This window comes from Rhinatrema bivittatum, chromosome 1 (assembly GCF_901001135.1).
Source record: "Rhinatrema bivittatum chromosome 1, aRhiBiv1.1, whole genome shotgun sequence".
In the NCBI taxonomy this organism is placed as follows: domain Eukaryota; kingdom Metazoa; phylum Chordata; class Amphibia; order Gymnophiona; family Rhinatrematidae; genus Rhinatrema; species Rhinatrema bivittatum.
In genome coordinates this window covers 230,672,218-230,686,043 of record NC_042615.1, presented here as the reverse complement: position 1 = coordinate 230,686,043, position 13,826 = coordinate 230,672,218, and the positions used below count along the sequence as shown (strand labels likewise).

Below are 13,826 nucleotides of genomic sequence, written 5' to 3'. Positions count from 1 at the left end.
ACACCCCGGAGCCATCGATATTTGCACCATTCCTAACCAGGCTGGATAGACTCATCGGAGCCCTTCCAACGCAACCCGGGCCACCAAAGCCAAAGCAACCCGCACAACCTCTGAAAGCCCCGATTACCATTCACGGGTCTTCAGACTATGAGGGCACAGATTCCAATCCCATTTCACCGATGCCTGATCCATCAGGGCTTTCGGGACAGAGGCCTGCGTTTTTCTCCAGTGCCACCGAAACCTGCATCGATGCCATCGCACCATCCATCGAGGCCATCGAAGGATCCATCGGTGTCAATACGTCCTACAATACCACCCTTCTTCCCTTCTTCAGGATCTCGACTAGAGACCTTTTCTGACACATGGGAAGATGTGGACCCAGACACTTCCATGGAGGATATTTTGTCGGAACCATCTCCTTCGGAGAAAATGAGAAAATTGTCCCCCGAAGACCTCTCTTTTGCCAATTTTGTTAGAGAGATGTCAGAGACAATTCTCTTTGATCTCATTATGGAGAAGGACACAAGGCACAAAACATTGGAAGCTCTCCAATTTGTTGATGTTCCAAAGGAAGTCGTAGCAATCTCAGTACACGAGGTACTAGTAGATCTACAGCATAGTCTCTGGTAGCATCCTTGTGCTGTTCAGCCAGTGAATAAAAGGACAGATGCAACTTATTTTTTCCAACACATCCCTGGATTCCAAAAACCACAACTACACCATCAGTCAGGGGTAGTTGAATCTGCACAAAAGAAATCCAGAAGACTGCGACCACACTCTTCCACTCCTCCTGGTAAAAATAAAAAATTCTTTGACATTTTAGGTCGCAAAATGTTTCAAGTGTCTATGCTGGTGTCACGAATAGCTGCATACCAACTTTACATGACAGTATCAGAGGAATCTAGGTAAATAGGTTAAAGAAGTAGCAGACTCTCTTCCTCAACAGCAAGATACCCTCCATGCCATATTACATAAAGGCCTTGAGGCTGGTAAACATGAAGTTCGTGCTGCTTACGACTCCTTTGAGACAGCTTCTTGTATGTCAGCGGCAGGAATCAGTGCCAGGAAATGGGCCTGGCTAAAAGCTGTTAGATGATTGAGGGGTTAAAGGGGCACTTAGAGAAGATAAGGCCATCGCGGAAAGATTAAATGATTTCTTTGTTTCGGTGTTTACTGAAGAGGATGTTGGCAAGGTACCCGTACTGAACAAGGTTTCATGGGTAATGATTCAGATGGACTGAAACAAATCATGGTGAACCTAGATGTGGTAGGCCTGATAGACAAACTGAGTAGTAAATCACCTGGACCGGATGGTATACACCCCAGGGTTTTGAAGGAACTAAAAAATGAAATTTCAGACCTATTAGTAAAAATTTGTAACCTATCATTAAAATCATCCATTGTACCTGAAGACTGGAGGGTGGCTAATATAACCCCAATATTTAAAAAGGGCTCCAGGATCAGAGAGAACGAAGATGGCTGCCTGAAAGGATGCACCTCACGCTGCTCTGACTCCTGAATTTCTTCTTTGTAATAAAACGTTACCTCTATTTGAGTATGCCTCATAAAAGGAAGGGGAAAATACGAATCTTTCCTCCGAAATTGAACATCCCCTCTGGTCAGCATTTTATATCTGAGTTTGCAGTCCTTACCCCAGAAAATAGGGCATCGAGCCCCTCCAGCGATTTGGCAAGAGGAGTGCCGTTTTTGCCTGGGAAATTGTCTGAGCCAGCCGGATCCTCTGGCACCGCCGCAAGCTTCTCCTCTGTATGCCATCAATAAAGCTGAGTCGCCGGTGGATGACGTCACCAGGCAGACTCAGACGGGAGGATTTGCCAGCGTTAATTCAGCTGGGGGATTGCTAATTTAACCCCAATATTTAAAAAGGGTTCTGGGGCGATCCGGGAAACTACAGACCAGCTAGCCTGACTTCAGTGCCAGGAAAAATAGTGGAAAGTGTTCTAAATATCAAAATCACAGAACATTTAGAAAGCCATGGTTTAATGGAACAAAGTCAGCATGGCTTTACTCAAGGCAAGTCTTGCCTCACAAATCTGCTTCACTTTTTTGAAGGAGTTGATAAACATGTGGATAAAGGTGAACCGGTAGATGTAGTGTACTTGGATTTTCAGAAGGCATTTGACAAAGTTCCTCATGAGAAGCTTCTAGGAAAAGTAAAAAGTCATGGGATAGGTGGCAATGTCCTTTCATGGATTACAAACTGGCTAAAAGACAGGGAACAGAGTAGGATTAAATAGACATTTTTTTCAGTGGAAGGGAGTGAGCAGTGGAGTGCCTCAGGGATCTGTATTGGGACCCTTACTTTTCAATATTTATAAATGATCTGGAAGAAATACAAGTGAGGTAATCAAATTTGAAGATCACACAAAATTGTTCAGAGTAGTTAAATCACAAGCAGATTGTGATAAATTGCAGGAAGACCTTTTAAGACTGGAAAATTGGGCATCCAAATGGCAGATGAAACTTAATGTGGATAAGTGCAAGGTGATGCATATAGGGAAAAATAACCCATGCTATAGTTACACAGTGTTAGGTTCCATATTAGGTGCTACCACCCAAGAAAGAGATCTAGGCATCATAGTGGATAACACATTGAAATCGTCGGTTCAGTGTGCTGCGGCAGTCAAAAAAGCAAACAATTTTGGAAATTATTAGAAAGGGAATGGTGAATAAAACGGAAAATGTCATAATGCCTCTGTATCACTCCATGATGAGACTGCACCTTGAATACTGTGTACAATTCTGGTCGCCGCATCTTAAAAAAGATATAGTTGCAATAGAGAAGGTACAGAGAAGGGCGACCAAAATGATAAGGGGAATGAAACAGCTCCCCTATGAGGAAAGACTAAAGAGGTTAGGACTTTTTAGCTTGGAGAAGAGACGGCTGAGGGGGGATACGATAGAGGTGTTTAAAATCATGAGACATGTAGAACAGGTAGCTGTGAATCTGTTGTTCACTCTTTCATATAATAGACTAGGGGGCACTCCATGAAGTTAGTATGTGGCACATTTAAAACTAATCAGAGAAAGTTCTTTTTCACTCAACGCACAATTAAACTCTGGAATTTGTTGCCAGAGGATGTGGTTAGTGCAGTAAGTGTAGCTGTGTTTAAAAAAGGATTGGATAAGTTCTTGGAGGAGAAGTCCATTACCTGCTATTAATTAAGTTGACTTAGAAAATAGCCACTGCTATTACTAGCAACAGTAACATGGAATAGACTTAGTTTTTGGGTACTTGCCAGGTTCTTATGGCCTGGATTGGCCACTGTTGGAAACAGGATGCTGGGCTGGATGGACCCTTGGTCTGATCCAGTATGGCATGTTATGTTATGACCTGAGACCTGAAATCCTAGGCAGACTTGCTGATTTACCATGCACCGGTGAAAAACTATTCGGTGACAAGTTACAAGGTGCAGTGGCTCATTGAAACCCTGCGCCAATTATCAACAGTGACTACCAAGGGACCTTAAAAAAAAAACGATTTTATCGCCCACGCAGATGATACCCACCTACATCTCGTGTGAGGACAGCTAGGCAGTCTCAGAGAGGGCATACTCGATAGCCTAAAACATCCAGATCTCAGCCTCCTCCACAAACAGGCCAAGCATCTGAATTTTGAAACCTTTCCAGAGAACAGCAGCCCCTCCACAAATCCAGAACCAGATTTACCAGTAGGAGGTCGAATTCATCACTTCATAACCAAATGGCTCAACATTACCACAGACCAATGAATTATTTCCATCATAACCCAGGGATACCATCTAAACTTTTTCACGGTACTCCAGGATTCACCGCCCAATCCACTGTGGATGCAAAAAGATCATACAACTCTTCTAGAGACAAACTGTTCACCCTTCTGGTCGCCAGGGCCGTGGAACCTATTCCTCGAGCACAGCAGGGCAGAGGGTACTACTCCCGCTATTTTCTCATTCCAAAGAAATCAGGCGGCCTCTGCAATCTCAACAAATTTCTATGAAAAGAAAAATTCAGGATGGTGTCCTTGTGCACGATGCTTCCCTTTCTGCATAAAGGAGATTGGCTCTGTTCTCTGGATCTTCAAGACGCTTATGCTTACATTCCAATCTTCCCACATCACCACAAGTATATGCGGTTCCTAGTGGGACATCAACACTTTCAGTACCGGGTTCTGCCTTTTGGACTGGCCTCGGCACCCTGTGTATTTACAAAATGCCTAGCAGTTGCCGCAGCTTATCTACAGAGGAAAAGCATACATGTCTTTCCTTACCTCGACGACTGGCTAATCAAGAGCCAATCCAAGCAAGGAGCTCTCGACGCTCTCAAGCTCCCTCCCCTTCTGCTATGCTCGTTGGGATTTCTCATCAACTACCAAAAATCCCACCTAACTCCATCTCACCTCCTAACTTTCATCGCAGCGGACTTGGGCACCACAATAGCAAAGTCGTTCCTGCCCAACGACCACGCAGACACTCTCCAAGCTAGCTATGTCTCTGCGTTCAAAACACACAGCGTCAGCCCATCAATTCCTTATGTTGCTAGGCCACATGGCTTCCACGGTCCACGTCACTCCTATGGCCAGGCTGGCCATGAGAATAACTCAATGGACTTTGAAATCTCAATGGCTCCAAGCCAGTCAACCGCTTTCATCTCAGATTCAAATAACCCACCAGTTACGTTTATCGCTTCTCTGGTGGACGAACAAGAACAACTTGCTAACAGGTCTACCCTTCTAGCAACCAGTTCCACAAGTAACTTTAACCACAGATGCATCCACCTTAGGTTGGGGAGCTCATGTGAACAATCTTCAAACTCAAGGTACTTGGACATGGCTCAAAGCAACGTTTCAAATCAACTTCCTAGAGCTTTGAGCCATATGTTATGCTCTGTATGCGTTCAGACTGCCTTTAATACAAGACTGTTCTCATACAAACAGACAATACAGTTGCAATGTGGTACTTAAACAGGCAGGGTGGCACAGGCTCTTACCTCCTCTGCCAAGAAGCTGCGCAGATCTGGGCCTGGGCCCTTGCACACTCCATGCTTCTCCAGGCCACTTATCTTGCAGGCATACAAACGTAGTGGCGGATCACCTCAGCCGACAATTCCATCCCCACGAGTGGTCGCTGAATCCTGTGGTAACGACCAGAATCTTCAAACGCTGGGATCAACCATCAATTAGATGTCTTTTCATCCGAACTGAATTACAAGGTGGACAGATTCTGCTCCCTGCACAGGCAACCAAACAAGTTAGCCATGGATGCCTTTGCTCGCCCCTGGAACACAGGCCTTCTATCCACATATCACCCGATACCGCTAATAGCCAAAACTCTCGTGAAGCTACAACAGGACAAAGGGTCAATGACACTCATAGCCCTGTATTGGCCTCGACAAATATGGTTTCCCATACTTCTCGACCTCTCGATTAGAGAATCCATTCGTCTGGGCACAGCTCCCACTCTCATAACTCAAAACCAAGGCCTGTTATGCCATCCGGTAACAGCGCAACCCCATGTGAGTAGATTTATGAGGGGTCTATTACAACTTAAGCCCCCTTTACGGCCACCAGTCACTGACTGGGACCTAAATGTAGTACTTAAAAGGCTCATGCGCTCCCCGTTTGATCCTATAGACTTCTGTAATGTTAAATTTCTTACATGGAAAGTTATCTTCCTAGTAGCCAGTACATCTGCTTGAAGGGTTAGTGAGTTTCAAGCACTTGTCACATACTTACCCTATACAAGGTTCCTACATGAATGGGTGGTTCTCCGTACTCACCCTAAATTCTTTCCCAAGGTAGTTACTGACTTCCTTTTGAATCACTCTATAGTCTTGTCCATATTTTTTCCAAGGCCTCACTCACCAAGGCGAGAAGGTGTTACACACCTTAGACTGTAAACATGCACTTGCTTTTTACCTAGACCACACTGCAGTCCATATGAAATCCACCCAACTCTGTTTCTTTTGATAATAACAAACTGGGAGTTGCAGTGGGCAAACAAACCCTCTCCAATTGGCTAGCAGACTGTATTGAATTCTGCTATGACAAAGCAGGCCTTCCTCTCCAGGGACGAGTGAAGGCGCACTCTGTGAGAGCCATGGCAACCTCAGTAGCACACTATTGTTCAGTACCCATTGCTGACATCTGTAAAGCTGCAATGTGGAGCTCTCTTCACACATTTGCAGTTCATTACTGCTTGGACAAGGAAGGACGCCAATACTCTGCCTTTGGCCAATTTGTCGTGAACATATTTCCAGTATAATCCCAACTCTTTCCACATGCGAACTGCTGTGATTTTCAGGCTGCCTCATTTTTCCCCACAGTACACCACTAGTTGTGCCTGTTGCACAAGTTGTACACTGTTGGTCCAAATAAATATGATCAAATATATATCTCTAATCAATGGTTTCACTACAGGTATTCTATATCATACAATTATACACAATGTACCCGTATTTACTCATTAAACCGACTTAATTCTTTATTACAACTTTAATTAAAAAACATACATAACACACCTATATTGTATCCACTCACACCACACATTCACCCTTCTAGACAATACATATTAAATATACATTAAAACCTATCAACACTGTGTACATTACATACATTTTACCATTTTACCTATGTATAACACAAATTTAAACATTCCCACCCAATCACATATTTTCAATTCCACTCAATTATTTGTTTTGGCTTATTCTTCAACTTGTTCTTCACAAAATTTTCTCCCAATGTTCCCTCACTCCATTTCCAACTTGTTCTTCATACGATTTTCTCTCAACTCTCCCTTCACACGATTTTCTCTCAACTCTCCCGACAGGAAGCTCCTGTTTCACCCATCGGTTTCTTCAGGGGATCAACTTTATAATCGCTCTTTAATATTCCACCATATGGGGAACATTCAACAATTTTATATTGCCAATCACTTCTTATTCATGAAGCTGCCTTTCCAGACCTATTATTCAAAAAATACTTCGAATAAAATTCAAATAGTTCTCTTTACTTCTACCATAGACAATTACATAAATTCCTTCACTATATTTTTATTAAATAAAAATGCACCCTACCCCTCATTAATGTACTCCACATGTTGCCAAACTCTCTTAAATATTTTTATACCGCTAAAAATATGATTCTACTAGTCTCCTATTTCCAACACCACCACACTCACCTCATTTCTACTGCCAGAAGGATTCACCAAACCTTTTCATGCACCCATCTTCGTTTTTCAGTAATTCACCTTACTAATTTAAAAAAGATTTTAATCACATATTTGCTTTAAACAAATACCACCCCATAACCCTAATACTATTTAATAAAAACCAAAACAAATTTTTAACACTTCAATTACTAACCTGTGATATCTTGCTCTACTTACACAAGGCGGTTACATCCTATTTTATTCCACTGATTCAAAACCATTTTACACTAGACACCTTCGTCATTTGACCACTATGCTATTTCAAAAAGAATATATAATACAACATTCTCAATTAGAAGCTCCAAACTTTATTAAATCACATCCCGAATTCAAATAAAACCCAACTACTTACTCAACGTACATCTGCCTTTTTCATCCAAAACACCGCGGCTGCGCAGTGTATGTAAATAGAATATACATGTCATAATTTTACCTCAGACTGTACTTTGAATGTCAATTTTCTTATAAAATCTTATTAGTGATGCATAGCTGTGTTGAGGGGGTTGGAGGGGGGTGCACGTCACTATAAGATTCACTTAGGGTGCCTAATACCCTTGCATCGACCCTGGGAGAGTTTACCCCCACAAGCCTTCACTATTCACCCATTTCCCACTTTCCCAGGAGGCAAATGCTGGGGTGACATATCAAGATGAGCATAAACGTCCTTTTTAAGTAGGGGAGTAGTACCCAAATTAGGGCTGTTTTGGTATCTTTAGGCCACATTTTCATGGTCTCTGATTAGATCTCTTGGTACTCTTCTTTCTCACCATATATAGTATAGCATAGTCTGCTTAATAGTGACACTTCTATTAGTAATAGGGATTTTTGACGATTTAAAACAATCGTCAGATATATTTTAAATCGTCAAAAATCATAGAGCCGCGATACAATAACAATTCCCCCGATTTATCGTCAAAAAATCGTAAATCGGGGGAGGGGGGAGGGCGGGAAAACCGGCATACCAAAACAGCCCTAAAACCCACCCGACCCTTTAAAACAAATCCCCCACCCTCCCGAACCCCCCCAAAATGTTTTAAATTACCTGGGGTCCAGTGGGGGGGTCCCGGCGCGATCTCCCACTCTCGGGCCACGGCTGCGTTAATAGAAATGGCATCGGTGACCCTTTGCCCTTACCATATGACAGAGCAAAGGTAGCGCCGGCGCCATTTTGGTTCCTGTCACCCGACGTCACGAGTGCAGGAGATCGCTCCCGGACCCCCGCTGGACCCCCAGGGACTTTTGGCCAGCTTGGGGGGGCCTCCGGACCCCCACAAGACTTGCCAAAAGTTCAGCGGGGGTCCGGGAGCGACCTCCTGCACTCGCGCCGTATTGGCAATATTCAAAATGGCGCCGGCGCTACCTTTGCCCTCACTATATGTCATGCGACCAGACATTCTTGGTGGGTCTGACCTGGCCGCTGCATGGCCTTTCCTTGCGGCTGCTTATCTTGAAGACAGTTTTTCTGGTGGCAATCTTTCTGCACATAGTTTCTAAGCTGCAAGCTCTTTCTTGCTGTGAGCCTTTTCTACATATGACCCTGGGAGTTTTGGACTGTGCCGCCTTTTTGCAAAATGGTTTCAGAGTTTCATTTGAATCAATTTGTTTCACTGCCCATCTTGGAAGTTACTAAATCTGTTCGGAGGTCTGATTGCCTGTTTGTGCTCCATGGTGGTGGTAAACAGGATGAACTGATTATGTGGGCAACTATAGCCCATTGAGGTAAGGCAGTCATCTCAGCTGCTTATGTGGATGCCTAGATTCCTTTGCTGAAGCAGATTAGACCGTATTCCACGAGGTCTTAGGTGGTTATAGTAAGTGGAAATTTGACTCCTGTTGTGATTTGCCAAGTGGCGACGTGGTCATCCTTACACACCTTTTCTAAGCATTACTGCTTGGATGTTCAGGCTTGGGAGATCACCATGTTCGCCTGGGCGGTGTTGATTGGACTGCGGGTAATCTTCCGTCTGAGTAACTTCTCCTTCATCTGTAATTTCTCCTTTCCAAAGTTGAGAATGTGATAAAACCTAGAAAACATACTTTTCATTTTTTTTTTTGCATTTCATTTATTAAAATTTATTAATCGCTTAACACAAAAAGGCCTAGGCAATGAACAAAATATGCATACATAATAAAAACAATGATTAACACATACTTCAAACAAATTTAGTTTCACAGAAACTAACAAAAATACTGCCATATAATGGTTTGAGGGCTACAACTCCGGTACCTACACCCCAGGAAAATACAGGGCATTATTCCATCTATTTCATCATACCCAAGAAGGGAGGGTTCATTTTGACCCATCCTGGATCTTAGGAGCATCAATTGTCATCTGCGGATAATTCACTTCTTCATGGAAACTCTTTGCTCAGTCATAATGGCTGTACAACCGGGAGAGTTCTTAAACCTCCCTGGCCCTCTCAGAGACCTACCTTCATATCCCAATCTGTGAAGACCACCAGCGTTTCCTACGCTTTGCGGTACTGGGCCGCCATTATCAGTTCTGGGTGTTGCCCTTCGGCCTGGTCCAGGTGGCGGCTCTCTTCAGTTTCAGGGGTGAAATGAACGGAACCAACTTGTTTGCGCATCCGGACTTGGCCTGTTTCCTAAAAAGGGTTAAACACTTCTAACCACCCTTAAAGTGGCCGGTCCCCCTATGGAACCTCAATCTATTATTGGACTTTTTAGCAGGGCCTTCCTTTTGGTCGCTGCGCAACTCTGAAGACTGTATTCTTGGTGGAGATATACTCGGCTCATTGCATCTCTGAACTACAGGTGCTGTCATGTTTACTCCAGGAACATTACAGCTTTGCACTGTTCCTTCCTTCTTACCAAAGTTATTCTCTGAGTTTCACCTGAATCAGTCCATTTCCTTTCAGTCACCTTGGTAGGCGCAAGGACACAGAGTACCACATCCTACTCCACTTAAACGTCAGTAGGCTCTTAGTACGGTATCTGGAAAATTCAGAACCGGTGTGCAAGATTGACCGCTTGTTTGTTCTTCACAGTGGAAGGAAACAAGGTGAAGTGGCTTTGCGAGCTACCATAGTTCGCTGGATCAAGGAAGTGATCATGGGAGCTGATGAGGAGGCAGGGAAGCCTTTACCCCTTCAGTTTAAAGCTCATTCCACTAAGACCCAGGCAGTATCCTGGGCGGAAGCTAAGCTGCTGTCTCCTGTCGACATCTGTCAAGCAGTGATGTGATCCTCCTGGACATCCAGGCCTGAGAGGATGCAGCCTTTACAAGGGTGGTGCTAACCGGACCGCGGGCAGACTCTCGACCCGTTTGGGAGTAGCTTTTGTACATCCCATTAGTCCTGAGTCCATCTGGTTACACATTAGGAAATGGCGAAATTACTTACCTGATGATTTTGTTTTCCTTAGTGTAGACAGATGGACTCGGTATCCCGCCCACAGCTGCCCATGAATGGTACGAAGGAATCGCCCATTAGGTGAATATCTATTTCAAGAGGTTACAGGTAAGCCATCGCCCTAGCCTTAGATCCGGGTATCTATAATATTGTTGGGATTCAGCGCTTAAATTTGTTTGAGTACAGTTATGGTCACCAGTTATTTAATCAAGGTTTTAATCAAGTTTTATCCAAATTTTACTTAACTTTTTCAATAGTAGGTCCACAATGGCTTTTGAAGAAAATACTGAATGGCTGAGGTCACTGCAGGGGTATATCTAAAGTGACGTCAGCTTTGAAATCTGATTCCATCTCCATCTGCTAGCAGAGGAGCACATAACCCATTGGTCCTAAATCCATCTGTCTACACTAAGGAAAACGAAATTATCAGGTAAGTAATTTCTCCAGTCCTCTGCATGGCAGTACACAGAACTTTCCACTGAGCCACCAGGTTTTTATTTTGGGGGAGGGGACTGGTCTGGCTATTATGCTTTAAAAACATAATCTACAAATGTGATTCCAAGAACCGTTTTGAGAATACTTGTAAATCTAACACAGGTAAGCAATTTATGCGGTATATGTTTAAATGAACTATACAGAATTGTAGAACTTAGACAGTGAATGGCCAAACATGCAGATGATTAAGATTTTCCTCAGTCTAAATGCTTTTTATAGGTTGTCCATTTTAAAGATCTCACTTGAGAAATTGCATATAAAACTTTCTATAAACTTGAATTTTATTACAAATTCTAGATCAGATGCCCAGTTTTCTGTACCAGAATTCAAAATGTCAATGTTTGTTAATTCTAAAGAGGCAGAATTAATAAAAAGAATCAATCTGTTCTAGAGAACCTTCACTATCTGATGCATCGTCAATATCGTACAAACTGTGTGTCTAGTTGTATACTAACTGTTGGAATTCTTTAATTCATACAAAATATTTCTTTTCAACAGACTAAAGAAAATGAAGAGCTGACAAAAATCTGTGATGATTTGATTTCAAAGATGGAGAAAAACTGAAGCATTATTTTTGTAAATATTTTTCTGTGGCACTGCCCTTTCATATCTGCCAGTCTTGTTTGTCTTCGTTACATGTTTTGTTAATTATGCTTGTGAAGAATAAATAGCTTTGTTGCTGTATGCCTTTTTTCTAACCTTTACATTTGTACAATAAACAGAATCAATTGTGTAGAACTGCTGTTTGATATTTAAAGTTTTATTGGATTAAATACAGTACTTTCATATGATTGCCGCTGTTTTCCCATGTACAATAGTCAATAACTTGTTTGGCTAGAAAACATTTTCATTAATCAATATACCTATACTCTGTGAATGTGTACTTATCAAATACTGGACAGACCCAGCAGGAAACTCTTGCTCTCCTTGAAATTACAGATGTTGCATATTTTTAATTCTGTATCATATATCAACTTCACGTAGCAGAAATATATATTCTAATGATTGATCTTAATTTACAGAAAATGCTTTTCCAAGAGTATAAAGGGAAATAAACATTTCCACAGGTAAAACAGCATTTTACCTGCAGACATTGGCTCTTTGATTATTGCCCACCTTCAATGTGCTTAAAATATGTTCTACAATGTGGGTAATTTTAGCCACAGAAACATTTCTAGGGTGCAGGGGGAGGGTAAAGAATAGAATAACCTATGGGGCTTTTTTAAGTTATACAAAACTTTGCATGTTTTGTTATGAAAACATCTGCAGAGAAAGCAGGAGCAAATCTCTCCTTTTCAGCAGCGTAGTTTTGCTTTGATTGCTGCAAAAACCCTACAGGTAAAAATTACACATGGGGGTTTATACTACTGAGTTCAGTTTATTCTCACAGGACAAGCAGGATGGTAGTCCTCACATATAGGTGACATCACAGGATGGAGCCCAATCACGGAACACTTTTCAGTTTCTAGAACTTTGACTAGCCCCTACTGGGCATGCCCAGCATGTCACTAACCCTGCAGCCAGCAGGGGTCCCCCTTCAGTCTTCTTTTTTTTTCTGCGCAGCAGTAGCCACGCGGTTAAGGAGCTCCACAGAGATTCTTGACAAGAATTTTCCTCACGGAATTATTAAAAAGTTTCATACCCCACAGGGGGTCCCTCCTTCAAATTTTTGACTCCACGGTACTCTGGTAAGTTTTTACCAGTTTTCGGTCGATTCCTGTCTAGTTTGGCCCTTGTGGCCTACTGGCCCTAGACCATACTGCGGCTCGAGTTTTTCATGGCCATGGCGTCAGCGTTCCGTCGGTGCACGGACTGCAATCACACCATGTCCATAACAGACCCTCAAGGTCTGTGTAATGTGTCTCGGATGTGAGCACGATGTCCTGACCTGCACCAAATGTGCCCTAATGACACCAAAAGGTCGCAAGGCCAGAATGGAGAAGATGGAACTTCTGTTCTGTGCTCAAACTACGCCGTCTATTGCATCGACGTCGTCAAAACCGGCACCATCAACTTCACGCCAGTATCGACCACCGGCCAGTGACCATCCGGCATCGACGACTTCTCGGCCTTCAACCACCTCTACTCCCCCCTCAGGACCGAGGGGATCATAGAGAAAAACATCGCCACAGACATCGGAAGTCTCGGACCATCGAGGGAGCGAAATCATTGTCCGAGCCGCCGTCGAAGAAACCCCGTCCAGAAAAGGCACCGACCGGGTCAGAGGCAACCCTCACCTGAAAGGGGATCGGGAGCCACTACTCCGCCTTTAACGGTGGTCCCTCCGGCTATGCCTCTGCCTCCTTCTTCTGTTCCGGAGCCGGGCTGCTTGCTCCAGGTCTGAGAAGAACTGGACGGGCTGGTTCAGGAGGCCATCGACAAGGCGATGCATCTACTCCAAGTTCCTCCGACACTGTACCGATCATGGAATTGACCGCTGACCCGATTCCGGCAGCGTTGGCACTGCCGCTCTCGAAAATGGAAGCGCTCATCGCCACTTTTCCACCAATGGATCCCAGGTCACTGATGGCTCCAGTGCCCTCTCCGCTTACCTTGTAATTGGGAGGGGAAACACAGTTCTGCATCCCTTCATCAGGAGGCCTACCGATGCCTCAGCCATCAATGCTGATACGTCCGGTGCCACTGATCCATTCATCGATGCCCTCGATGCCTGCACCAGTGCCTTCGATGCCTTCATCAGTGCCTCCAATTATTCCTTCAATTCCTTCAGAGCCTAGACCAGGACCTTCAGGGA

General features: G+C 43.6%; 1 protein-coding gene across 1 annotated transcript in view; it reads left to right on the top strand.

Moving 5' to 3' along the window:
• Window positions 1-12,160, top strand: part of TACC3 (transforming acidic coiled-coil containing protein 3) — a 177,825-nt gene extending 165,665 nt beyond the window's left edge. The window contains 1 exon segment of the mRNA XM_029592616.1: window positions 11,570-12,160. Within this exon segment, the coding sequence (XP_029448476.1) occupies window positions 11,570-11,635 (66 nt within the window). The 3' untranslated portion in view covers window positions 11,636-12,160.
• Window positions 12,161-13,826: the final 1,666 nt, after the last annotated feature.